Source organism: Euleptes europaea, chromosome 8 (assembly GCF_029931775.1).
Source record: "Euleptes europaea isolate rEulEur1 chromosome 8, rEulEur1.hap1, whole genome shotgun sequence".
In the NCBI taxonomy this organism is placed as follows: domain Eukaryota; kingdom Metazoa; phylum Chordata; class Lepidosauria; order Squamata; family Sphaerodactylidae; genus Euleptes; species Euleptes europaea.
This window is the reverse complement of record NC_079319.1, coordinates 46,172,906-46,197,618: the sequence shown is the minus strand read 5'-3', so window position 1 is coordinate 46,197,618 and position 24,713 is coordinate 46,172,906. Positions and strand designations below refer to the sequence as shown.

The 24,713-nt window shown below is 40.4% G+C and overlaps 1 protein-coding gene across 1 annotated transcript in view; it reads right to left on the bottom strand.

The window, feature by feature from the left end:
• Positions 1-24,713, bottom strand: part of PRKDC (protein kinase, DNA-activated, catalytic subunit) — a 100,494-nt gene that overhangs the window by 45,155 nt on the left and 30,626 nt on the right. The window contains exons 29-48 of the mRNA XM_056854053.1: positions 23,391-23,490; positions 22,330-22,463; positions 21,417-21,671; positions 19,477-19,703; positions 17,555-17,763; positions 17,290-17,422; positions 16,434-16,592; positions 14,547-14,750; positions 13,576-13,761; positions 12,067-12,171; positions 10,347-10,514; positions 9,352-9,479; positions 8,248-8,455; positions 7,880-8,058; positions 6,204-6,372; positions 5,457-5,522; positions 4,198-4,270; positions 3,315-3,463; positions 2,047-2,184; positions 1,374-1,493 (exon numbers count right to left, since the gene is read on the bottom strand). Coding sequence (XP_056710031.1) covers positions 1,374-1,493; positions 2,047-2,184; positions 3,315-3,463; positions 4,198-4,270; positions 5,457-5,522; positions 6,204-6,372; positions 7,880-8,058; positions 8,248-8,455; positions 9,352-9,479; positions 10,347-10,514; positions 12,067-12,171; positions 13,576-13,761; positions 14,547-14,750; positions 16,434-16,592; positions 17,290-17,422; positions 17,555-17,763; positions 19,477-19,703; positions 21,417-21,671; positions 22,330-22,463; positions 23,391-23,490 — 3,110 coding nt within the window. The remainder of the gene's footprint in view (positions 1-1,373; positions 1,494-2,046; positions 2,185-3,314; positions 3,464-4,197; positions 4,271-5,456; positions 5,523-6,203; positions 6,373-7,879; positions 8,059-8,247; positions 8,456-9,351; positions 9,480-10,346; positions 10,515-12,066; positions 12,172-13,575; positions 13,762-14,546; positions 14,751-16,433; positions 16,593-17,289; positions 17,423-17,554; positions 17,764-19,476; positions 19,704-21,416; positions 21,672-22,329; positions 22,464-23,390; positions 23,491-24,713) is intronic.

The following is a 24,713-nucleotide window of genomic DNA, read 5'->3' as shown; positions in this document are numbered from 1 at the left end:
AGCTAATAAGCAGACATTCAACCACAATTTGTGAATACTGAAAAACCAACACAGACAGAAAACCACTCTGCTAAAATTACCCAGCACTGAAATGGGGGAAACCGGAATGCAATTATTAATTTTCCAGTTAGCACCTCCCTACAAACTAGCAATTTCTGCCCTCCCAATTTCTTCCTTGTCCTAAATCAGGGCTCCCCAACGTGGTGTCCTTGGGTGGCATGGCACCCGCCAACACCTTTTCTGGTGCCTACCAAGTGTTTTTAAGAGGTGGGTGGAGCCAGGTAGGGCTTTTGTCCATCCAGACTATTGGAGATTTGATTGACTGTGCAGATTTTTAAAAATGTTTCTTTGGCAGCAGCTGCCACCACAGCACAAGCATCTGCACTGTGTTCCTGAAGTTAAACTGTGGCAATCGTTTTGGGGCTGGTTCTGCCTCCTGAGGAAACCATTTTATTGCTGCACCCACCATGCTGTGTCAGAATTCCAAATGTGCCAGAAGGCTCAAAAAGATCAGGGAGCCCTGTACTAGATTAATTAAACTGAAATGCAGAATGCCTACAACATAGAAGATTATAAGCACACAAGGCTACACTGTTGCCTATGAGCCAGAAGGTTCTTTTTGGAAGTTTTTCACTCTGGAAGTTTGACTTTCTGTATCTGATAATGGAATGTGCTCATGTTCCTTCTTTGCTAGATGCCAACACTTCTTGCATGAAAACACACCAGTAATTCAAAATGCACTGATAGAATTTAATCCACCAGCAATTCTCAATTCTACCATCTTTTAATTTATCTCTACTAAACCATTACAGGAATTATGTACTGTAAACAGCAGCAGTCTTTAAAAAAATAAAAATATTTTATAATATGTAACTTTATGTGGCAAATATGTGGCAAATATTTATTGATCAAATGAAATTTCAGATTTCCAAAGCAAGCAAGTGTATTTTATTAACAAAAAATTCATGAAGAAGTAGAGAAATACACCAGGTTCAAAAATAGCAAACTAATTCCTGCATAATTGGAACAGATTCTATTTTTAAAAGTTACATTCAAAAAAGGATCAAAGAAACCTTTTACAGAATCTATCTTTTTTTTAAAAAACTTGTGAATACTATTGTATCCTTATTGCCTATCTTCCTGGTTTCAACTGGATGAAATATTACATGGCAAAAGAAAAGAAAAGAAAGGAATACTCCTTTATAACACCATCCTTAAGCAAATTAATAAACATTATATTAATCTGTCTTCATTCATTAAATACTGGAGCAAAAAGACAGCTTTGGCTTTAACAATCCAGTGCAACAGAGTCAGATGTTCCCATTTATTTATGACAGCGTTTTTATGGTTATCTGAAACAAAAATGGACTCACTTCTTCTGTATTCACAATTAGTTTTGCCACAAAGAGGCGAATATTTAGTGGTACAGATGGATTCTTCAGTTTGCTTTGTAGAAACTTCATCCATGGGGGAAGATCTGGCAAAACCGCACCCTGAGAACCAGAAATATTATAAATAAGCATATAATTAATGATAACTGAATTAATATTCCCTAAAATGTTACTTGTTAACTACAGATTCAGAAAACAGTGTGAAAACAGTTCTTCTGTACTTTTTGTATCAGGTTTCAGCCCAGGCCAACTTGATCCAAACCTTAACAATGTGTGAAAGCTTTCAAGGACTACAACCACTAAGATCTAAACTCAACTGAAGCACAGCTTAATGTATAGTTTAGATCAGGGGTGTCAAACTCATTTGTTATGAGGGCCAGATACAAGATAAGTGTCAATTGGCTGGGCCAGGCCATGCCTCAACTGCCCAGATTGGGAATGGGGGGGTGGGCTGCCTCAGCTGGCCAGATAAGAGCCCTCTGGGCCATATGTTTGACACCCTTGGTTTAGATACTGCTGCTGAGAAATATTCAGTATACTTTTTGGGTTTGGCAGAAGGAATTTGCCTTAAGAAGCAAGGGCTATACCATATACAAATCAGGAATAGGAATTAGGAATAAATTCACCACATATGAAGTGACAAACGGATACTGACCTGTTCTACTGTGGGTGTGATGTTATTTCTGTGCATGTGTTTGACCAGGGTTGTCATAGAGGCCATGCATTCATGCTGGTTGAGCTCATCCATCTCCAGTTCCATAATGTCGCCTGGACCCATAGATTCTGTGGATTCCTTTCGAAAAGCAAACCGAGCCCAAATAGTTTTGAAGATGCCATACTAATTTTTGTAAGCAAAACTAAACTGAAATTATTTCATATCCAAAATATACACACTTTCCCACAATAAGAGCCAAATAAGAGTGAAAATGCCACATGCCCCTAAAATGTTTAAAAATCCAGCACTGTTCCTTACAACTCTGGATGCTTTTAGTGGATTGAAGGTTGCAGGCATTTGTGATGGGAGAGTTACTGGGGTTTTTATTTTTCCTTTATTTTACCATGTTGGATTTTTAAGTTGCTTTTACCCCCCAAAAAAAGGCAGAGTATATATTTGTTAAATAAATAAAAAAATTCTGTCAATATTTAGCTACATGTAACATCAATGCATTCGAATTTTGTCATAATAATACACCGAATAATATCTATTTTATCTGTACAACAATGGGATGATTTAACTTTACAACAATGAGATGAAGCCAGCAATTAGTCAACAGAAAGTACTGGCGGATGCAGATTTTCATGGTGTTTCTTTCCACCAGCAATCCTTTCCTACGAGGGTGGAGCTGCAGCAATGATGGCAAAGCGGGCAATTTCGTCCTTTTCCCACTCTTCACTGCAGGTCCCCAAGCCATGGTAGCTTGTCCACATAGATCCTGCAACCCCAGGAGATTAACTTTGCAAGGGTCAGAAGTGGTTGCTGGGAGCAAGGGAACACAGTGATAATCTGCAGACTCATTCCTCTGATTACATGCCAGATCCAGTCCAATATAATCAAGCTGTCCAGAAACTCTTCATTGCTATGAGTTCTAATGCTTTTTTTCTTTTCTTGCCGTCAAGTCACATCTGACTTATGGTGACCCCTGGTGGGGTTTCAAGGCAAGAGACATTTAGAGGTGGTTTGCCATTGCCAGCCTCTGCACCACGACCCTAATATTCCTTGGAGGTCTCCCATCCAAATACTTACCAGGCTTGACCCTGCTTAGCTTCTGAGATCTGATGAGATCAGGCTAGCCAGCAATATCAGATGTGAAAAATACGGTTGAGAAAGTGATGATTTTTCAAATGTGAACCCCATAAAAGAACAAAAGTAAGATAACCCAGAAATTAATATACAGACATATATTTCCCCCCAAAGAAAGTCACCTTTCTCCTGAAGTGAGAAGCAGAAGCAGTAGGATCTTGAGAGTTATATGAAAAACTCTGCACTCCAGTTGAGAAGTCAAACTGGCTCATTTCCTCACTCAGGCTACTGTCTACCATATATGATGCAGAAGCTAAATAGTGTGGCTCAGCTACAAAAGAAAGAGTTTAGTTAAACTAAGAGACCCATCAGGAGACTGAAAAGCTGGTCCCCTAAAAATGCGACATATACACATCAGGGCTCTCCCCACCCCTCACTGAATGATATGAATGTAACAGTACTTAGTAACATGTAATAGTAATTAGTTGCTTTTACTTCGTGTCACTTACACCATATGCGAATGGACAACTTAGAAAAATTCAATGGAACATATGCTAGCCCTGGGTAACTTGTTCTATTAATTTCAATAAGACAGGCATTTGGATCATCCTCAGAGTATAGTAGATATGTAGAATGCAAATGTACTTTTTATTAACATTCTAATCATTAAAGGATTTACTTTTGGTGGAAATGTTGTTATTACAAGCCCACCAAGGCAAGTTTTCTTCTCTATGAACTGCACATTTGTATTTGATAATTTACATTGAATTAACATTTTTATCCCCTAGATTTAGAACTACCTCCCAAAGTTTCTATATAGCGCTCATTCCTTTCCTTCAAATTTCTCTTCAAACCCCATTTTGCCTAACTGAAAGAAAGCTAAGCAGTTATAAACTATATTCACATTTTGCTTCCCTGCACTTTGTTGCCTCTCCAACGGTCAACATTTATGGGACCTCTTTGAGGAGGGCTGATGTTACTCTGCAAAGCACCATGCCCATTGCTGACTTTAAATCAAGAAACCCTCAGCAACACAGATTTTCCAATAACAGCAAATAACAATACCTGAATCCACACTCATTGCTTCCCTGGCATCTTTCCTAATGGCAATATATCGTTTCTTTCTTTCCAGAGGAACCTAGGATATGCAAAAAGGTTTTGAAATAAGGTCCAACCTGCTTGCAGGTTGTACAATTAAAGAATTATTTATGGTGCTGCTAAACCTAGCTATCCAAAGAGTGTGTCAAATATGGAAAGTAACTGAGAAATTTACTGAAAACATTGGGAGGGAGTCTACTGGCTGTGTACATGCTTAGGCAGAAAGACAACAAATATTACCAGTGAAGACACTAGAAAATAGCAAGACTCCAGTAGCACCTTAAAAACTAGCAAAATTTCTGGCAGGGCATGAGCTTTCATGAGACACAGCTCACTTCCTCAGATACCAGTGAAGACACTGATAGTGAGTGATTCATTACCCTGGTAAAATAAAATAATTAGTTGGTCAGGAAAGAAGGCAGCTTACAGTCCAACTGCTGTGAGGGAACTGAATATTGTCTATTTATAAGACCTCTGGGCAGGGTACTTTACTTTTGTCTTGTGTTCAGTGACTAATGCTGTAATCCCAGTTGTCTCTACTCAACCACTAAAACAGTCACAGCAAGCCTAGCACAACCACAATGCCCAGTGTTGCCCTGTAATCAGAAAGCCGTCTAGACCAGTTCAGTCACAGTTTCTTGTTGCTAGACTGATTAGCGTGTAAAAACACAGCTGTTGAGGACATGGGAATAAGTATGAACTCCCTACTGATGGCCCTGACTACCAGGTGGAGATCAAGAGATGGCATTCAGAAGAACTGCTGACAGTTGTGAATTTCCTGCATTGTGCCGGGGGTTGGACTAGATGACCCTGGTGGTCCTTTCCAACTCTATGATTCTATGAGGGCATCCCCTGAAGAATTGAAAGGAATGGATCTGGGTCTGGGATAAAATCAGGCTCTGCTGGGGAGGGCAGGATATAAGATTCATAGATAAATAAATAAAGGATGGAATTCATGCAGGCTACACGGGAACCAATTTAACCAGGCCTGCCTCAATTCCTGTCATCAGTGACTTATAGTGCAATCCTTTGCAGAGTGACTCCAGTCTAAAAGCATAGGACTTTAACAGAATCTGGCACTCTTAGGCAATCCTCTGAAGAGAAGAGTTAATCCTATTCTGCCCTCTAAAAACTGACAGAAAAATTTAAATTGCTGTTACATTCTGTTTATTAATAAACAGGATAAAACATTGCTGAAATATACAAAGCAAGTAACTTCCTCATACCTCAACTTCTATTGGAAAGGAATAACGGTGTTGCAGATCCAACAAGTTTTCAAAAATAAACACATTCTGCAAAGACAAATGAAAAGTTAAACTCGATCAGTATACAACACATGCTGATTATAGTTAAGGTCACTACTGCACAAAACATTAATCAGCAATCTGTTCCGTTTTAATGGGCTAGTTATAATTATGAAGCAATCAACAAAATCCTTTAAAAATACTGGCGGCTGTTATTAGCATTTGAATCGCCAGTTCTCAACAAGGAAGAGAGGCATCCAGCAGACACAAATTAACACGTGACACTCCAAGCAACTCTCCCACCAGCCCCTTATTACATCTGCTCAAAACAAGAAGCCACTGGGGGACCCTTAATTCCCCCCTCTCCCCAATCTCCTGGGAACATGCTCCAAGATGACTGAAGCCAGCTAAGAGACTTCTTTGGGTCTGAAAGAGGATTTGACAAATTCATGAAGCACAGGTCTGTCTATCAGTGGCTGCTGGTCATGTTCAGTGAATGAAAAGCTTTGAACACCAGTGCTAGGACACAAAATCAGAGGAGGATCTTCTGTCCTTTCTGTCAGCCCTGAGTGAGGCAGGATGCTGGTCTGATCCAGCTGGGTTCTTCTGAAAGCCAGGATTTCTTATTAGGATAGTGGGCCAGCTGGCAACCTTTCAAGAGTCATTTTTGGTTACAGGACCAGTTGATAATAATCTCGCTTAAGTGACATTTCATTATGAAACACACACCTTTTCTGGATTTTCTTTGAAAAGAAAGCCGTGGTAGAATTTGCTTTCGTTGAACACACAGCTAATAACAGCAATGACACAATTATATGCAGCACAGTGGTACTGTCTCCTCTTTTCCAGCAGTTGCGTTTCACCCGACATGTTCTCCGTAAAGGCCTCATGGCATGACCTTGAAACAAAACAGACGAGAAAAGTAGATAGCCAGATGCTGTATGTAGATCCATATATTTCAGCAATGCTCTAATTCACTATTCTGTTGATATTTGTAAACACCTTATTCAAATGTCAACTTTTTCTCAGCTCTTAACCAGCATATTTTATTATAGAAAAGTACAATATCACCAGTGAAAACAACAAAGATCTAGTACTTTCAGTAGTCTCACTGGCTGAAATATCAATTATAAAAGAGCTGGAACCTCCACTATGAGCATACAAAAACCAGTGCAACACTAACTGAATTTGATTCTCTGTTTGTATCTAAATGCAATTCAGAGTGCTTATTTTTACCTTTCTTAAGGATCATTTTCACCTGCATGAACTGGCTTTGGGACTCAATTCAGTGGGGGAGGGCTTCTTGCAGAAATCCATACTGGTGCTCAGGGACATGCGCAAGGGTCATCTCAGCCGTCACCCCTGAATGCTGAAGCTCCTATTTGACTTTCCCATACTGAGATGCTTGTGGTCTTTTGTTGTTCAACTGGTTTAGTGGTTAAGAGTGGTGAAATCTAATCTGGAGAACCGGGTTTGTTTCCCCCCTCTTCCACATGAACGGCGGACTCTAATCTGGTGAACTGGGTTGGTTTCCCCACTCCTACACATGAAGCCAGCTGGGTGACCTTGGGCTAGTCACAGCTGTCTTAGAGCTCTCTCAGCCCCACCTACCTCACAGGGTGTCTGTTGTGGGGAGGGGAAGGGAAGGTGATTCTAAGCTGGATCGATTCTTCCTGAAGTGGTAGAGAAAGTCAGCATAGAAAAACCAACTCTTCTTCTTTTACTCATCGGGTTCATGGATTGTTTATATATTTAAATATAAAAATTTCTCATTCTGAAATTGAAGTTATTTGGTCTTTGCAACCATGGAAAAAGCCTCATGCTTTGGCTTATGCTTATCAAAGTATGAGAGAGAAACAAGGAGAACTGGGAATATCTGTACCCAGTGATACTTCCAGAATTTCCTCCCTACCTCCTCAATGGCTGTTAAGGAGGGGATTCAGATTTTTTTATAGACTGCAGGTTGTCAGGCTGCAATTCTACTAATGGCCTGGTGGTGGCAGAAGAGAGAAAACCCTATTTGTGAAAGGGAATGACTCGGGAGAGGTGAACTCCTTATTGGGGTCTAGCAGTTTGAGACCTGAGCCAGCTGAGTAAATCCTTCATTCTCCACAGTAAAAACAAGGACCAGAGAGACCATTTTACCCTAAAGAAATGTTTAATTTTTTCCTGTGTTTTTATTGATTAAGTATTACTGTGGCTTGAACGATTATTTTAATTTCTATTCTATTCTTCTTTAAAATTTTCTTTCAAACAGCCGGCCCAAGGAGGAGATCAGTCTTCATTCAAAAGTTAATAAATTACATAAACTACATTACCTTTTAAAAAGTATTATTTTATTGACCTTGAAAATCAAACTAGCCACTAACATAGTGGTTTAAAGGGGACAAACAAGAAATCCTTACTTCATTAGTGCCTTTGTAAGCTCATTTCCTTCTACACAGGTGGAGCCCTGAAATGCCTGGTTAATTCTAGAATCTTTGGAATGTACATCCTCTTTTGTGAGACGAGAATACATCACTTCCAAAATCTTGTAGTAGCTCATTTTCTTGGTGAGCTGTGTATCAAACACAGTTTCGCTTGACTGGAAAATTAAAAAAAAAAACACACACACACACACACCAAAGTTTTCAAGTGACAGGCCAGAATGTTTAAGTAACTTCAAATGTCTAAACTTCAACAACAACCCTCTTCAAATAAAATATAATCTTAACTGCGAACTGTCTCGCAAAAAAAGCAACATTACTTTTAAAAGATGTGGTTCTCCTTTTACCTTCGTAAATCTTGATCTCAGTGAGTCCATGGCCTCCACAATAATCTTACAAAAAAAATCATTTAGTGCATCTACGCTGCAGTGTTGCAATAAAGTGAGAAGCGAGCGATCTACATAGGCTTGACGGGTTGCACTTGAGAGAAGGGTTTCACTCCGAAACATTGTGTGAACAGTGTTGAGCAATACCACTTGTTTGTAACAGCTACCCCTAAACACAAAGGCAAATTTATAGTCAACATGGCCAGCGACCACATCCTAGCTAAACTCCACTCACATTTCCAAATCTCTCCCAGAAACATGGCAATGGGGAGTGATTTAACCGTGACACAATGAAATAAGCAACATCTGGGATTCTTCCAAGGAAAAACTCAAGCAAACTGCTTGACCCTGCATGTCCTGTAAGGATAATACTGAGTATATTAACAAAAGCCTACAGGAAAACCCAGTGGCTAAAAGACTGAGACAGCACAAAGAACTCCTACTATGGATCAAAGCCTCCCATATGAAAAAGTAAAGAAATCTGGGCTGGAACTATTTTCCCAAACCACAAGCTGCATTTCCAACATTGCTGAGCAAGGGTCATTCTTCTTTCCTTTTTTTATGAGAATTGTTTCATAGAGCCAGCGTGGTGCAGTGGTTAAGAGTGGTGGTTTGGAGCGGTGGACTCTGATCTGGAGAACCGGGTTTGATTCCCCACTCCTCCACATGAGCGACGGAGGCTAATCTGGTGAGCTGGGTTGGTTTTCCCACTCCTACACATGAAGCCAGCTGGGTGACCTAGGGCAAGTTATAGCTCTCTTAGAGCTCTCTCAGCCCCACCTACCTCACAGGGTGTCTGTTGTGGGGAGGGGAAGGGAAGGTGATTGTAAGCTGGTTTGAGTCTCCCTTAAGTGGTAGAGAAAGTCAGCATATAAAAACCATCTCTTCTTCTTCTAAAGGAAGAATGGGAAAATGTAACATATGCTTTATGCTCTCAATGACCAAGGGTCTCTGGTTTGAGTACTTCTTGTCCCCTAAAAAGTCACCTAATTCTTGATGTGTGATCAGTTTTTAAAAAAAAAAACTGCAGAGAAATTCTGTTGTACAACTACTGTAGAGGGTTACCTTCTGGCAATTCTTTTGAAGCTGATTTCAAATTGTTCCTCCATTACATGCCTATGGTCCCGGCAAAGGATTTCTGTCATCAACTGCATCAACATAGGACTCTGGCAGAGTTCCAGTGCATCTAGAAACTATGGGGGAAGAAAGATTGCATGGTTACAGAATATAGTAATTCTTAGTAATATATAGTACAAGCCATGTATTTCAAAACAGGCAATACTTCACAACAAGGAGCACCTAAGTGTGACACATGAAGTCTATGTAAGTTAACACAGGATATCTAAAAGCCTACTAGAAAAATACCTATATTAAAAGTAAGACAAGATCTATGTGTACACGAAAAAAAAACATTTCATTGAAAGGAATCCAAAACACACAGATATTAAATTAATTAATTAATATATTATATTTAATATATATATATTAATTTCATCATCATGCTCAGGGCTGGGTCTAAGCAAGTAGAGGGGCATGTTTATCCCTTACTAGGCTGTACAGTATAGCTTAGGAGAGCCAGCGTGGGGTAGTGGTTAAGAGCGGTGGCCTCTAATCTGGAACACCGGGTTCAATTCCCCACTCCTCCACACGAAGCCTGCTGGGAGACCTGGGGCCAGTCACAGTTCTCTCAGAACCCTCTCAGCCATTGCGGAGGCAGGCAATGAATGGCAAACCACCTCCAAATGACTCTTGCCTTGAAAACCCTATGGGGTTGCCAAAAGTCAGCTGTAACTTGACGGCACTTTACTCACACACTAGACTTCACTTTTCTAGGAGCAAGCCTATTATGAGACCCAAATAGAATTCTCAGTAGGCCTGCTTGGGATTGCTCTCTGTATTAAAGTAGTGAAATACATATTTATTTTTTCTTTCATGACACATGAGACTGTGAGTACCGAATGGGCCTGAGAGCATGTTACAAGTTTCTACAGGGCCCAGACAAATGAGGATTTTAAAATAAATAACGGAAATAGTAAATTACACGTATTTTTTTCACTTACTTTCTTAATGCAGTCCACATAGTTGTTGTACCTTAAGGTTCCTTTGGGAAACTCATTCGATTGCAAAGGAAAATTAAATGTTACAAATTGGTCAAGTGCCTTCTTAAGGTCCACAAGCCTTTCTCCAACTACATTGGTGAAGAATGGAAGAATGATGACTGCTTGACTCTGAAATATACGCAGGTTAGAATGAGACCACATTATATATTCACTGACCTCAACAATTATTTTTTCTTGAATTGCATTACAATTTTTCCCCCAATATATAAAGAAAAACAAGGAAGTTGATCATTGATCTGTAATTCTGAATAGTAAGCTCCATATATATTGTTATATTATGGCTGTTTATGCTTTAAGGTTTGCATGTTTGTGTGTGTTTCTGTGTTAAAAAATAAAATTAAAAACAACCTTTAAAAAAAATCATTATTCTTTCAAGGAATTTGTAGAGAAAAATGTCTGCCATGGATAATTATAGTGAATTCTAAGTGGTAAGTTTTACTACTGGATTTGAAACCAGCTTCAAATTCTGGTTTCAAATCCTGGCTAATTGTAAACCCTTGAGGGTGTCAGTGCTAATGTATGTTGTAAGAATTTTTTTGGGAGGGGAAGAATTTGCATGGGAAAAGGATGTTGGAGGAAGAAATTGGTGCCCCAGTCTCTGCCCTCCCTCCAGGAATTTAGACGCTAATGTCTGCAGAAGTCATAGAAGAGATAGGTTAATTAACCTATGATGGAAGATTTTCCCAGTCTTTAGGCTCTATCATTAACAAGTTCACATCAAGCCCAGGCAACAAGTGAAAGTGTTAACCTGGGAAGGAGGAGAGACATAGATCAAACACAGGTTACAAGTTGCTATACATTCATTATTGATTGATTTATTATTTTATTTTCTATCCCGCCCCTGCTGCAGGGCCACTAACAACATATAACATACATTTACTCCACCATCCAGGGGAACTGTCTGTCTTTCATGTGAACCTATAAACTGCCTTGTTGTCTACTCTGACAGGCAGTGGCTCTCTAGGTCTCAAATAATAGGTCTTCTGCATCATCTGCACCCTGACCCTTTAAGTGGGGGCTACGGGGACTGAACCTGGGACCTTCCACATGCAAATATGTGCTCCACTATTGAATTGAGGCCTCTGGAATCAATGGGAGTTAAATCAAAACAGAATTACTGACTATCAAGAAAGGCTGGTGGTATTACTTTAGGTTCCACAACAGGGTTATCATTCAACACAGCATGTTCTGTTGAGTAATGACTATCCTAAGTAAAAACGCATTAACCACTATCAGCACATATTGCTATGACGCATTCAGTGGTCACAATAAACAGTACAATTACAGGATTGTATTCTTCACTGACATGGGATAGAATCAGCTACACTGTGTTCATTCACAGGACACAGAAACAAGTTGAAATTGTTTTATATGAACAGTCATTCAGGGTTTTTTTTGTACTTAAAGTGTCTGGCTGGACTGCCACATGGTTAGCAGTTCAATCCTAAACAGAGTTACATGTCCACTGAATTTTTTAGCCTTCAAAGGGTGTACCTTTATTAAGGATTAGACTGTTAATATATTATTGGTTCCCTTTTCTTTGAAAATGGTACAAGACAAAAACAATGAACTTTAACGGTATTTTAAGAACAACATTGTAAACACCAGCTATTCCATCACTACAACTAAAAAAACACAATATGAAAGTGACAGAACTTACCTTAAGATTTAAACCTAAATTCTGGTCTGTAAGTAGGCTTGTGTATGTATTAAAAACATCAGAAAATGCCTCATGTTGTGTATTAAATGACACAGAAGAGTCAATCTAAAGAAAAGTGGGGAAATCAAGATTGATCATCCTTGTATTTGCTAATATTTTTTTTTTAGGGTTTAGGAAATATTTGTCTGATGAAATAGCGGATATCATTGTGCATTGACAGGAAAGTTAAGGCTGAGTGTTTTTAATATTCAAGTGCCTATTAATTAAAAAATGAAATCTGAGCAGGTCAGTGAGAACAACGGGTTGGATCCAGCCAGCTTTTTCACTCAGTTTTTCTCAACTGCTGTCCTTACTGCAGCACCATCCATACTGGCCCTGTGATCCTCAACATAGCCTTTTAAATTGGTCAAAAGGGACTGCTACTCCCTTTCTCACCAGTGCAAAAGCTGTTTGGATCTAACCCAATGAGGCAAAATCATATTCAAAAGGTAATATTACTAGATACGTTTTCAAATTAACATCAGACTTAAGCCAAACATTCATGAGTGTTCACTGAAAGGACATTATCTAGCCCACTGTGCCGCCTGAAATCTGGTATGTCAAGCAGGAACTCCAATGCGTAAATGAAAATCAGCAGAAATCCATCCCCTTTGCAAAAGCGTCTGTTTCCGTTGCAGAAGGCGTTGCATACCAGTTGGGAAAGGCCATTTGATTTCCACTGATTCCATCAACCCTCCACAACCTTTCATGTCACATCCTACCCTGTTCCTAATTCTCTCTCTGATGTTCAGGAGCAGATGGGGGAGGGGGAATAAAGGGGTAAAAAGGGAGGCTGTGGTAGTTACAGAGAGGTCTAATACTTAACAGGTCACATCCCAGGAGATCTGAGGAAACTGGAAAGGGCCCACATAGACCAGCATTCTGCAGCTATCTGGATCCAGGAACCAGTGCACAACTACAGGGTATACAATAACCCAATAAAACTAAAGTTACTGGTCCCTTTTAGCTTCCTCAAAGCCCCCTAAATAGCCCTCCTGTACCCAAAAGAGCAGCCAGGATCAGGTTGAATCCCAAATGTCCTCCAATGAGCAACCTACATGTCTGGAATGGCCTTGGCCCCAGTTATTTTTTGCTTCCAGTTTATTTGCTTCCAGGCCCTCACGTTCACTGCAGGGAGATTTAGGCTATCCCCGCTGTGCCAAAGCCAGCTGTATGACGGCAGGGGAGAGGTACAGAAGTGGTTCTAGATAAATAAAATTTCCAAGGGCTGAATTTGAATGCTGGCTCTAACTAGTCCTTGGTAATACTGTGTCATATAAATATCTCTACAACCACAGGACCCCTTGGGCTGGACTGCATTAATATTGCACATACTTTTTGAAATATCAGTTCCGATCAAAATATCACAATATTATCTCCTCGGGACTGGTTTGGACACCATCAAGGAGTGGGCTTAGGCTCCCTCACTAGCTCAATGAACAGCCTTGAAAAATGAAACAGCAGCTTCACCTGCAGAACTTTAGCCAGTAGAGTCAAGACGGCCATTTTGCTCTCAGGAACAGAGTCTTTAGTCCACCAGTGGTCAAGATGCGACCAGTTCTTCAGTATAGCATTCACTAGTTTCACACCCTGTTGCTTGTGAACGGCCCGGTCTCTAAAGCTTTGGTCTAGTATGCCATTCAAGACAGTCCCAACCTGAAACACAAGGTATTGCGACATGAAATAATGACAGCATTTTATGCAACTTTCACAAAATGTACACAAGTCAAACGGTTCATTAGAATACTATGTAAATTCTCCATATTGCCTCAGCGAGCTGGAAACATGTCATGAGTTCTACAAAGAATGACGGAAAATATATTTTGAGGAGAATGAGAATCTAGGAAGAAAAACTAACCTCCTCACAGAATTACAATTTCTAAGGTGCATTAAAAAACACCCTGATATTGTTCAGATTAGCACCACAACACAGAAAAGAATAATTTATCAATCCAGGCTCTAACCAAACCTATAGTAAGGGAATATGGCCTGGAGACATCCACATTACGTACAGGAAAATAAGTCCTTTACAAACACTCATTGCTTGGGGTACAATAGTATCAGAACACATGAACTCATGAAACCACCTTATACTGAATCAGACCCTTGGTCCATCAAAGTCAGTATAGTTTACTTAGTCTGGCAGTGGCTCTCCAGGGTCTCAGGCTGAGGTCTTTCACATCACCTACTTGCCTAGTCCCTTTAACTGGAGATGCTGGGGATTGAACCTGGGACCTTCTGCATGCCAAGCAGGTGCTCTACCACTGACCCATGGCCTCTCCCCTAGGAGATCAAGCAGAAGTATCCCTAATGTGTTTTTTTGTTGTAATCTCTGACAGGGATGGAGCAGTGATATGTAAAATGATGATGATAATCTTGAAACTAAAACTTTGGACATTCTAAATCTGCAAATGGACTATTTTAAAGCAAGAGCTTAGTACCATTTTGGGGCAGTCTAGAGATGATTTCATAAGATGAAGCACAGCTACATCCAGGTTTTTCAGCAACTCTCTGTTAATAGTTTCTGAGAACAAGCTGTAGAAATACTCTCCATGAGAAAAGCTGATAAGGTTCCTTTGGGATAATCCGGATAATGGAACAGATAACATCAATGAGTTCAACAAGAGACTCACAAGTTCTGTGCACTATAAGAAATGTATACAAAATGTTACCTTTATGCATTTAACATTGTGAATATATATTTCAAACAACAATATAGCTCTTAAGTGTTATCTCATCATTAAGCACTGGAGGATTTCAACCAACTGTGATGCCAGCAGGAATAAAGAATGTGGTGTCCAATATGAATGCTCGTTCTTCTCAAAGTAGACAGAAATGGACAGGTAAGTTTCTACCTTCCCCACACAGAGACACAACTATACAACACAGGGATCCTTGACACTCCCCTGCCCCCACCCCTTGAAGGAGAATCCTCATTTGGTTTCAGGAGACTGCTATTCAGGAAGCTCAAAGTTGATACCAAGAAAATATTCTTCACTGAGCAACTTACAGAGCAAACTACAGAAGATTAAAAAAAGGAAAAAATGTACTAAGGGTCATTGTTGGAAATAGAACCACTCCTGGCTAAACTAAGGACTACTCAGATAGGAAAGGATTTGTGAGTGACCGTGTGTGTCTGGACTGTAATAAAAGGGCTTATTTAAGCCCTCAGGCTGTATGGAGAACTATAAAGGGCTAAATTCCCTTGAAGAATGATACCCTACACAGTAGAGATGTTATTAGCACCAAAGTTTGGATTCAGAATTGAAAGGGGTTTACAATAAAGAAGGAGAAGAGTTGGTTTTTATATGCCGACTTTCTCTACCACTTAAGGAAGAATCAAACCAGCTTATAATCACCTTCCTTTCCCCTCCCCACAACAGACACCCTATGAGGTAAGTAGAGCTGAGAGAGCTCTGAGAGAGCTGTGACTAGCCCAAGGTCACCCAGCTGGCTTCATGTGGAGGAGTGGGGAATCAAACCCAGTTCTCTGGATTAGAGTCCACTGCTCCAAACCACCGCTCCTAACCACTACACCACACTGGCTCTCTTTTGTTTTGAATATTGTTTTCAATTGTCTCCCCTCTTTCAATCTAACAATTTCAGCTGAAACTTGATCACAGTTCCATTAGTTATTACAACTGCTCCAGTATATTTTGTTTAATCAGTGAGAAGTTAAATACCAAAGACAGAGTATTCTATAACAATTTTCTCTTACGAGTACAGATTGCATTGGCTAAACCTGAAGTATCTTTTTCTATTCAGAGTCTTCTAATTGCTTTTCCATAAACACCTGTTCCAATCTAAATTAAAAGTTACATCTAGTTATCAATTGTACAACTACAACCAGATGTAACAGTCTAGACTATGTATCCACATTCCAATTTTTAAGCCACAGAGAGGAAAGTTGGGAATATCTTTTTGCGAGCTAAAGGAAAACTCGGCTGAGCATTTCTCCCATGATACCGAGCCTGGGCATGGCCAGAGCCATCAGCCTTTTGTGTAAGTGAAAGGAGTCTTGGCCCTACAGTTCTTAACTCAGGCTTGGTGCCTGTGGCCATGAGTGAACCAACTACTTAAACCAGCACCAGGCTAAGGATGTGGAAATACTGTATTTTATGGTTTTATTTAAAGTTGTATTTTTTGTGTTCATTCTGTGAAGTGCTTTGTGGCTCTAGATAGGGAAAAAAGTGGCGTACAAATGCCTAAAAACATAATGTGTGACTTCTGACAGACACTGTCATACTCAAAATTATATGCGTTCACACTAAATACTTGTGATATGAATATCGGAGAAAAGGCAGGTCATTGACAAATCAGCCTCCTACCTGTACACCAAAAGCAAACGCCAGCTGCAGTAGTCCCTCAGCCAGTCGTTTACTGCTTATGTCCAATGAAGGGAGGGACTTCCTTTCATCTCCTGGTGCAATACCTTTGTATATAACTAAAAGGAGCTTAGAACCAGCCTCACAATGTAGACCTACACCCTTGAAGGGACAAAGATACCAAAAAGATACACTTGAAAATATGCTTATATCATGCATGGGAGGGGGATAACATAGATTTAAATGGAAATTGACCACCCCCCCAGAAACTACATTTACTTTTCTTGCTCTCTTCAAACCACCTTTATGATTCTTCGTGGATTAAAGCCTTGCCTGGGATACTGCACAAGTAAGGTTCTGCCCTTCAACTTTTCACCTTCCAACACAACCAACAACCAGAACTAGACAGTTTTCAGTGTTATCTTTAAATCCCATTATTACCACTAGAAGTATTTAATATGAACAAAACCAGAATTAGATTGGCCCAGCAACGTTCAGTTATACATTAAGGAGCAAGCACTTGTTAAATTGGTAGATGTGAGAAAAACATTGTTCCAGGAAGGGGGACATTTCTGCAGATTCCCCACTTTGCTGTCCCCCCTGTCCCTGGAAATTCACTGGTCCTTGAAGGCATGATGGGAAGCATAGCAGGCTGCAAGGGGAGGATAAAATTGGAACTATCACTTTCCTCAGATAGGTTTCAGCCCTGGATAATATGTCTCCTCATACTGGACTTTGGATCTGCTGATATGACACATATGTTTCAGTTATTTCCAAACCACTCCAGCAAACCCCTAACCTTTTATAACTTGTCTTTACCCTGCAAAAATACTAAACCTATACTAAGTTATAGTTTTACCTGAGACTGCAAGGTGCAGTGAAGCAGACCAGCTCTGTGCAGCTGTTTGCACGCAGACAGAATGGCACCAAGTCTAACATGATCCAAACGGGCATCTGGGTTGAACAGCTCAACACCACAAAATTCCTCAATACTGACAAAGCAAAAGTGAATAAAATAAGGGCTGTGTTGTTAAAATATTGGTTACACCGTAAAATATTTATTACATTAAAGAATTGTTTACACTTCCATTAAAGAAACCCTGCTATTCCAGGAGATAGCTTACCTTTCTGGAGTTATTACTTTCTTAATGCCAGTCTCTAAAGATTCTTTATAGGGAGATCTCATCAAAGCTTTTATAAGCCTTACGCAGATATCTGGGAGCTTTTCCATGACTTGCACATCAGCTGTATTAAAGCCTATGCTTTTAGGATCACATACTGTTCGTACAATAAGTTCTATCAGATTCTGGTTAAGCAACTGTCTCTCCAGAAGCTAGAAACAATAAGATTAAAGTTAGACAATCCAAGCATTTTCACTTAAGATTTTCCATTAAAAACTAATGAACACTGGAGCTTATAAATTGCAGTCTTGTAGTATTTTATATACAGGTTGAGTAACCCTCATCCGAAATGCTTGGTGTTTCAGATTTCAGATTTTTCCGGATTCTGGAATAAGTGCCTATACATAATGAGATAGCTTGGGGATGGGACCCAAGTCAAAACATGAAATTCATTTATGTTTTATATACTCCTTAGACACATAGTCTGAAGGTATATACAATATTTTAAATAATTTTGTGCATGTGGGGCATCATGGGGAACCTGCCATTCCCCCGTGCCATTTCATTACCCTTTGTGAGTGTTCAAAAAGTTTTGAATTTTGAATCAATTTGGATATCGGATTTTTGGATAAGGGATACTCAATCTGTATCTCTCTCTCTCTCACACACACACACATATATATTCAGAGGTTAATGTTTTTTAAAAAGAGGGAAAATTTCACTTGACTATTAGCAGAAAATTCCTAGCAAGATCAGTTTGACAATGGAGTCAGTTAGGTAAAAGGAGGCTCTCCCTCACTGAAGGTCTTTAAGCATAGGCATGGCAGCCGTCTATCAGAGATGCTCTAACTTGAGATTCCTGCAATGAGCAAAAGGCTGGACTAGATACCAGGGGTGCCCAACGTAGTGTCTATGGTCACCACGGAGCCCGCCAAGTGCTTTTAGAAAGTGTGTGGGGCTTTTGCCCAGCAGAGCTTCTGACTGGCTGCACAGATTAAAAGGCATCCTGTTAAACAGAGATTCTGCCTAAAATTCTGAAGAAGTACTTTTAGAATTATATGTAATCTTGCTCCCTGACAACAGCCCTATATCAGAATTCTAAAGGGGCCCACAGCCTCAAAAAGGTTGGGGACCTCTGGCCTTTACGGCCCCTTGCAACTCTAACACTACCAACAATATAATTATAAGAAAATATATTGTTCAAAACATTTGGTAAAAGGAAATGTTACTTTAAAAAGTAAATAGTGACTTCAATATGTGTCCACATATATACATTTAATGTATTGCAAAAGGCAACACACTCTTTTTGGCTACTACTAATTTCCACAGAACAGAATCTCCAGCTCATTCACCAGTATAAAGTCAGTGCCACTGCAAAAGGCATCTGCTATTATGCACACAGAGCAATAGGTGGGATCTTAAGAGCTGCTTAGGCTCATGCACAGGTCCTGCACTAAACCAGTGAAAAAGTTTGACCTTTCTTCTTTGGACATCTCTATGTCATATCACAAACTGCTTTTAAAGCTCTGTTTCACTTCAAAAGTTACTTAGATGCAGGGAGTTAGTTACAGATTTATTTAGATCCTGGTCAACAAATCCAAAACTGCAATCCATGGAATACCTTTTATTAGAACGAACTCAATGCCATTTTAGTACCTCTTGCTTGAAGTAAATTGAAACCAGCTCTGTCTGAATATGCTCTGCATCTAACACATGATGCAGGCTTTAACAGGACTTCGTACCATACCCTGTGGCATCTTCTTTTGCCAAAGCTCTTTTTAAACATTTTTTGTGTGCAACATCCAGCTTGAGGAAGAGTTCTGAAAGCTCTCACATTGTTAATAAAAGGCATTATATGGATCGTGATCTTGGTTTTGAGATTTTACTTTTGGACTTTCAACTTCTTTTAACAGAGCCAATCCTACCTTCCAAAAATCTTGTTGGCCTGTCTCCAAAATCATGCTAACAAAAACCATAATGCGAACTATAATTGTGCATTTGCTGTAATTGTAATCTTCTTTTTCTTGTGGGCTGAAAACGATGCCTTTTGAGACAGTGTTAAAACACTGTTCTGTACCGGACACATCACGCAAGGCGATTTTTTCAAGAAAGAACATCAATGATGTCATGAATGAGGATTCAGTATTTGCAGCTGCAAAGAATTAAACAGCATAATACAGTCAGAATAAAAAAATAGTCTTGCACAATCCTGTTAATTATACAAATTATGAAAAAGGAGTAGCTTTTCTACCATCGCCACCCCAAAATTTAGACCTATTCCTTACTTAGTGTCCCCTCTAAAACTGTATCACTCTCTCAATAGTACTTTGAATAGACGGTGGCACATTTATTAAATGGACATTCTATTTGGAAATACTCCACAAATAGAAAAATAAACAGACCTCTACAATAAACAAGGAAATGCTCTATGGGGGGGCATAATTGCATTTTAAAAATCTCTTTTGAACGTTGCCCATAGTGGCCAAAAGTACAGATAAAATACAGGTTGTGCAGAGAAGTGTAGGTATACAGTGCAAGACAAATGCAAGTGATAAGGCAGTAGGAAAAGAGGAAGACCCAGCATGAGATGGATTAACTCCATAAAGAAAGCAATGGTCTTCAGTTTGCAAGACACGAGCAAAGCTGTTAATTACAGGACATTTTGGAGGTCATTAATTCATAGGGTTACCATAAATTGGAAAACAACTTGATGGCACATAACACTCATAGATAGTTGTTTGGAACTATCCATGGGAGAGTAAGGGAAGTATTGAAGTCTTCCAGAAAGATCTGGAAAGAACAGGACAGGTACAGCACTGAAACACCTGAGCAGGAAAGCATGACATGGTAGAACAAGAAGCATCTTGGCAGCAGAACTGAAGTTCCACATTTCTTTGGGGTCATGGACGCTTCAGACGGATCCTGCACTGAGCAGGGGGGTTTGGACTAGATGGCCTGTATGACCCTTTCCAACTCCATGATTCTAATGGGGTAACAATTATCCATTTCATCCCAGGTGCTTGCAATCATAGCAAGCCTCCATCACCAAGAAAAATCTGCCTTATCCAGAGAAGGGACACAGCAGACATTTCGAGGGAACCAACGTTTATCTGAGCTGTCTCTCAGCTGGCAGGCAGTATTTTTTGCCCTCCCAGGTTGAGCAGGTTACAGATGCCCACACCGTGAGATGTGGGGCATGCCCCTCGTGGACTGCATATTGTGCACACCAGCCTTACAATCTGGATGAGCACTTACTTGCACATTTTTGTCCTGAAAATCAAAGAAACCAATGACCTTTGGCTCAGGAAAGGGAACCTCTTGCCTGACTTCCTCCACGGGATAGAAAAAGGGAGGAAAGAGAAATGACTCAAGAGTGCAATGAAATACTTTCTTTTATTTCTGGCATGTAACTCTACTCCCTAATCTCTTCCATTGCAAGGCTTCTGCCTTTTCTCCATAACCAGATCTGTTTCCCACTCTTTCAGTATGTCATAGTGACTGAATCTCCACCTCTCCCCTTCCTTGTTGGCGCATGAGGTTCCACCCTCAAAGATATCCACCCTGCCTGCTACTCCTCAATGACCAAGGAGTCAGCAGCCCCAACTCTGCAGGGTCTCTCCTCCCACCCCCACTTTCTAGCACCCTCTTTTTCGTGTGCTTGGCCAGGAGCTGCCCCTTCCATTGCTGCCTCAATCTACAGCAACTGCATGTGATGTCACCTTGGGCTTGGTGCAGGGCAGTGAGCCAACACTACCCCAGTACTTTGTTTGAAAGAAACAGAATGTCAAACCAAAAAAGGTTTTCCGACATTCACAGTTCTGCACTTTGGTGCAATGGACTGAGGAAGGTAAGATGATTCACCTACCGAGTATTTCATTTGGCTTGATCATTCCTTGCTCAATAAAAGTGTTATAGCAGTCCAAAGCAGCCAGAAGCATATCCATCCACTGCACGACAGCTCGTAAACTAAAATTCTCTTGCAGACCAGAAAGAGTCGGATGAGACAAGATTCCAGACACACTTTTACCCACGTTGCCACCTCCTTCAAATTTCTTTATGAGAAAAGAGATTCCTTGCTTCTGAAGAATATCATCCAGCCATGAAGATGGAGACTTGTATCCTGACAGAGGAACATAAAATATGGTAGTGGCACAAAAATGTCCTAGTCAGTAAAGCAATACCAACTCCCCCCCCCCACCTATAAATATGGGGTTATTATGAAAACCCGTTATAGAATATTTCTACATGGATGGCTGATTTAGAAAATTACTCCCAGACCAATGGAGAAAGTGGCTTAAAGAATCTCCATCCAAAAGTATACCTAGAGAACACTGTCACATAGCTAGTGAAGGTAAGAATTGCATATCTTCCCTTGCAGAATAAAACAGAATTCAGAGGATGGCATGAGAAAGTTTAAATGATAATTTTGCGGCAATTTTATCTAGCACCTAACAGAGAGTTAAACTGTTGCACACAGATAAGATGATGAATTCCCAATGAATTCAGTATGATTTAAAATTCTCACTGTTGAAATGCTGGTTTGCAGTCTTAATATTTAACAATCACTATATTTTCCTGCAGAATCCATTTATTTCTCAGCTGAAATGAAATATGTGTGTGGATTCTGATGGAAGAATGAAGCTGAGAAAAATCAGTGGCCTATAGTCACACAGCAAGGTCATGGCAGAGATGCATTTTGAACAGTGGCTTCCTGCCACATAGAACAGCCTCTTAGCCCATGACAAATCAACAAGAGACTATCAATTCAGTATACAAACCTGGTAGCAACGGAATAAATTCAAAGAAAAGTTCCATGGCTTTATGTCGACACTCAGTTTGGGGTCGTCCACATTGCAGAAAAAGCCACATGACAACATCCTCTAAACATACTGATTTAGAAGGTGGAAATCCCCTATATGATGGTAACAATGGAATATTAGCTGATGTTACTAATTGAATCCACACTAGCAATTAGTTTCCAAAACACTACTCATAAATTTAAATCCCCATGCCAAGCGGCCTAGTAAGATGACAGGCAATTAACCTATTCAAGCTGCATTCCATGCTTATAACTTTTCATATATCTAGTGCTGGAAATACCATGCTGCTTTTCTTTTCCTGAGCGACATGCAAAACAGAATTTTAAGTGACTGCTATCTTCTCCCATTCTCCAATACCTGTCCAAATCACACACGTATGAACACACGAAGCTGCCTTATAGTGAATCAGACCCTTGGTCCATCAAAGTCAGTATTGTCTATTCAGACTGGCAGTGGCTCTCCAGAGTCTCAGGTACAGGTCATTCACATCACCTACTTGCCTAGTCCCTTTAACTGGAGATGCTAGGGATTTAACCTGGGACCTTCTGCATGCCAAGCAGATGCTCTACCACTGAGCCACGGCTCCTAACTTCCTTACTAGTAAAGGTATTTTGTTATACTATGCACTGGAAAGACTAGGGTTTGCCCACAAAAGGTTTTCTGGAAAAGATTTATTCACAAAAAATAAGCTGTTAGTTTTCTGCATTCCCTGTTCTAGCAAAGGCAAGAAGTTCTTTCTCACCAGCAAGTAAGTTGAGGAGCAAATAAGACATTACATTCATCAGCAACTTCTGCTGCTCTAAACACAGAAAACCCTTTTAGGCTGACCCTTTATACATCTCAGAAGAAAATCCTAGAGTTCAGTGGTGCTCATTCCCAATTAAGTGTGCACGGGCTGCAGCCTTTTGCCAGGGTGTGCTTTCAGAAATGCATACGAGGGAGCAGGCACGCATTTTAAATACTGTGTGGCTGTTGCCCACTGAAACTGTGCTTCTCAGAATTCTGAGGAGATTACTAACCGAGGTAACCGCCGCTGTCTTTCTTTGTTCAAGGTAGATGCTTTGTGCTTAATTATTCGCTTCAGGTGATCAACAGCATCACAACATTGTTGGGTTGTACCTGTTTTCAAATTGAAAAGATCTGTATATTAACAGGCCTCAATTTTTTTAAAAATGGTAAAAGATCAGGGCTGTTTCTGCTCCTGTACACAATACTGAAAACTTATAAGATGAAAAGCGCTTTACTTAACTAACTGATGCTTAAAAAAAACCACGATTCATTTATTTATTTGTGTTTCACTCTTGTGATGGCCTTTGGCCATAGGCTATAAACTGAACCTGAACCACATGCACAATAATGATGCAAAAAAGTTAGCATTAAAACGCAAAATAAATCCCTCCCCCCCCCCCAAAAAAAAGGTACCAGAACCAGTCAACTAGCTCCAGACTTGCTTGGAGAAAACATTCTCTAGACCTATTTAAACCCAGCTGCTGAGCCAGCTTTGGAGGAGAGACAGGAGTGCAGACTCCCCCTCAGCAGCTGTAGCCGGCTCAAGGTTGACTCAGCCTTCCATCCTTCCGAGGTCGATGAAATGAGTTCCCAGCTTGCTGGGGGTAAAGGGAAGATGACTGGGGAAGGCACTGGCAAACCACCCCGCAAACAAAGTCTGCCTTGGAAACGTCGGGATGTGACATCACCCCATGGGTCAGGAATGACCCAGTGCTTGCACAGGGGACCTTTACCTTTTTAATCATAGTATCCTTCTGGCCTAGGTGTCTGGGACACCCAATTCTGGTGGTTCTGTTCCCCTCTGGGAACAGAATGTAGTGCTAAGGAACTATCTCAGGGTATATGGTAATTATTGTGAGGTTCTTTGGGGGGGAATTTATTTAATTAGAAATTGAAGAAGAAGAGTTGGTTTTTATATGCTGACTTTCTCTACCACTTAAGGGAGAATCAAACCGGCTTACAATTGCCTTCCCTTCCCCTCCCCACATATGGTGCATCTTCAGAAGATCAGCTAGTTTTTAACGTTTATTTAAATCTTTGTAAGTTGGATGCTAAGTCAACCTTGAGCCAGCTACCTGAAACCAACTTCTGTTGGGATCGAACTCAGGTCGTGAGCAGAGCTTGGACTGCAGTACTGCAGCTTACCACTCTGTGCCACGGGGCTCTATCCTTCCGAGGTCGGTAAAATGAGTAGCCAGCTTGCTGGGGGTAAAGAGAAGATGACTGGGGAAGGCACTGGCAAACCACCCCGTAAACAAAGTCTCCCTAGTAAACGTTCGGATGTGACATCACCCCATGGGTCAGGAATGACTCAGTGCTCGCACAGGGGACCT